Source organism: Stomoxys calcitrans, chromosome 2 (assembly GCF_963082655.1).
Source record: "Stomoxys calcitrans chromosome 2, idStoCalc2.1, whole genome shotgun sequence".
Lineage (NCBI taxonomy): Eukaryota > Metazoa > Arthropoda > Insecta > Diptera > Muscidae > Stomoxys > Stomoxys calcitrans.
In genome coordinates, this window is record NC_081553.1 from 46,931,527 (window position 1) to 46,933,119 (window position 1,593).

General features: G+C 47.3%; 1 protein-coding gene across 1 annotated transcript in view; it reads left to right on the plus strand.

The window, feature by feature from the left end:
• The window catches only part of LOC106089271 (homeobox protein Hmx), a 53,452-nt gene extending 52,811 nt beyond the window's left edge, over positions 1-641 (plus strand). The window contains exon 3 of the mRNA XM_013255091.2: positions 1-641. This exon is cut by the window's left edge and continues 183 nt beyond it. Coding sequence (XP_013110545.2) covers positions 1-632 — 632 coding nt within the window. The 3' untranslated portion in view covers positions 633-641.
• The last annotated feature ends 952 nt before the right edge of the window (positions 642-1,593 follow it).

Here is a 1,593-nt window from a genome sequence, read left to right on the forward strand (position 1 = left end):
ATCACAGCCATCATCATCTGTCACAACCCCATCAGGCCACAACACCCACAAGCTCTAGCGGTGGGGGCGGCGGAGGAGCTGGCTCAGGCCTCAATCATCATTCAACGCATTCAAATTCCAGTTATCTACTGCCCACCAGCTCCAACGAATCCGACGATGAGGGTGAGGAAATCATCGAAGAAGACGACGGCACTGATGGTCCCTCAGATGGTTCTTCGCCTCAGGGTGATTCTAGTCAAAATAAACGTAAAAAGAAAACACGCACTGTCTTCTCAAGGGCCCAGGTTTTCCAGCTGGAATCCACATTCGACTTGAAACGCTATCTAAGCTCTTCCGAAAGGGCTGGCTTGGCTGCCTCATTGCGTCTCACTGAGACTCAGGTGAAAATCTGGTTTCAAAATCGCCGCAATAAATGGAAGCGTCAATTGGCTGCCGAGCTAGAGGCTGCCAATATGGCAAATATGGCCCATGCGGCCCAACGTTTGGTGAGAGTACCCGTTTTGTATCATGATGGCACCACTTCGGGGTTTGTGCCACCACCACCACCCCATCCACATGCCATGCAATATTATGCGGCAGCAGCAGCACGCAATAACAGCCCTCCCCGGCCACCATTGTCTTCACTGGTATAGGGGGTGGGGTGTTTGACAGCGGCCGCAGTGGCAGCTGCAGCAGCTGGAGCGCCCTCAACGGCCACCACGTCACAATGTGGTAGACCCAATACTCCGAATTCGCCGCCAAACTCACAGCAGCAAAGTCTTCATCATCATCTGCCTCTACATCATCACCATCATCATCATCATCAGCACCATCATCATCAGCATTTGCAACATTTAATGCGTGTGACCACATCCCCATTCCCCACACTGGGGGTGGGAAGTCTACATGCTAATACAAGGTTAACACCTCCCTCGCCAACGCACAGTCCACACACTGAGTCCGATGAGGCAGACGATACAGCCATAGATGTGGAAAATGAAGATGAAGAGCAGCATCAGCAGCAGCAGCAGCATCATGAACAGGACCATCATTCCCTGACGCCACCTACTGGGGCCCACAATGTAGAGGAAATGGCTGGAAAGTTTTGCCAAACAACAAATGGTCACTCTACTGCTACCACTCCATCAACTACTACAACAAATCATCAGCAACAGTCTGGGTTAGAGTTGCCGACGCGTACAAAAACTCCAGCAATGGAGAGACTTTTGAATGGCTTGCCCAAGGCCTGCTTAGGCCTGGAGGAAAAGGTCAATGGAAGTTTAAATTTCAATCTCAATGCCAGTGAGCAAATGAAAAATCATAAAATTTATTAAACAATGAAAAATTTTGTAAAAAACAAAAACTCATTAAATGTATAGAGAAAAATGTAAGAGCAATCATGCTTCATAAATGAAATTAGTGCCAAACGTATATGAGACATACGCGCGCGAAGCATGTACAAATAATTAACGATAAATGAAAGGTGAAGATGATTGGAAGAAAAATTGCAATATGTAGCCAAAGGGCAGATAAAGTGCAAAAAACAAAAGGTAAAGTAAAAACGTAACGCAACGAAACGTAACGTAACGCCACACAACGTACCCTAACGGAACA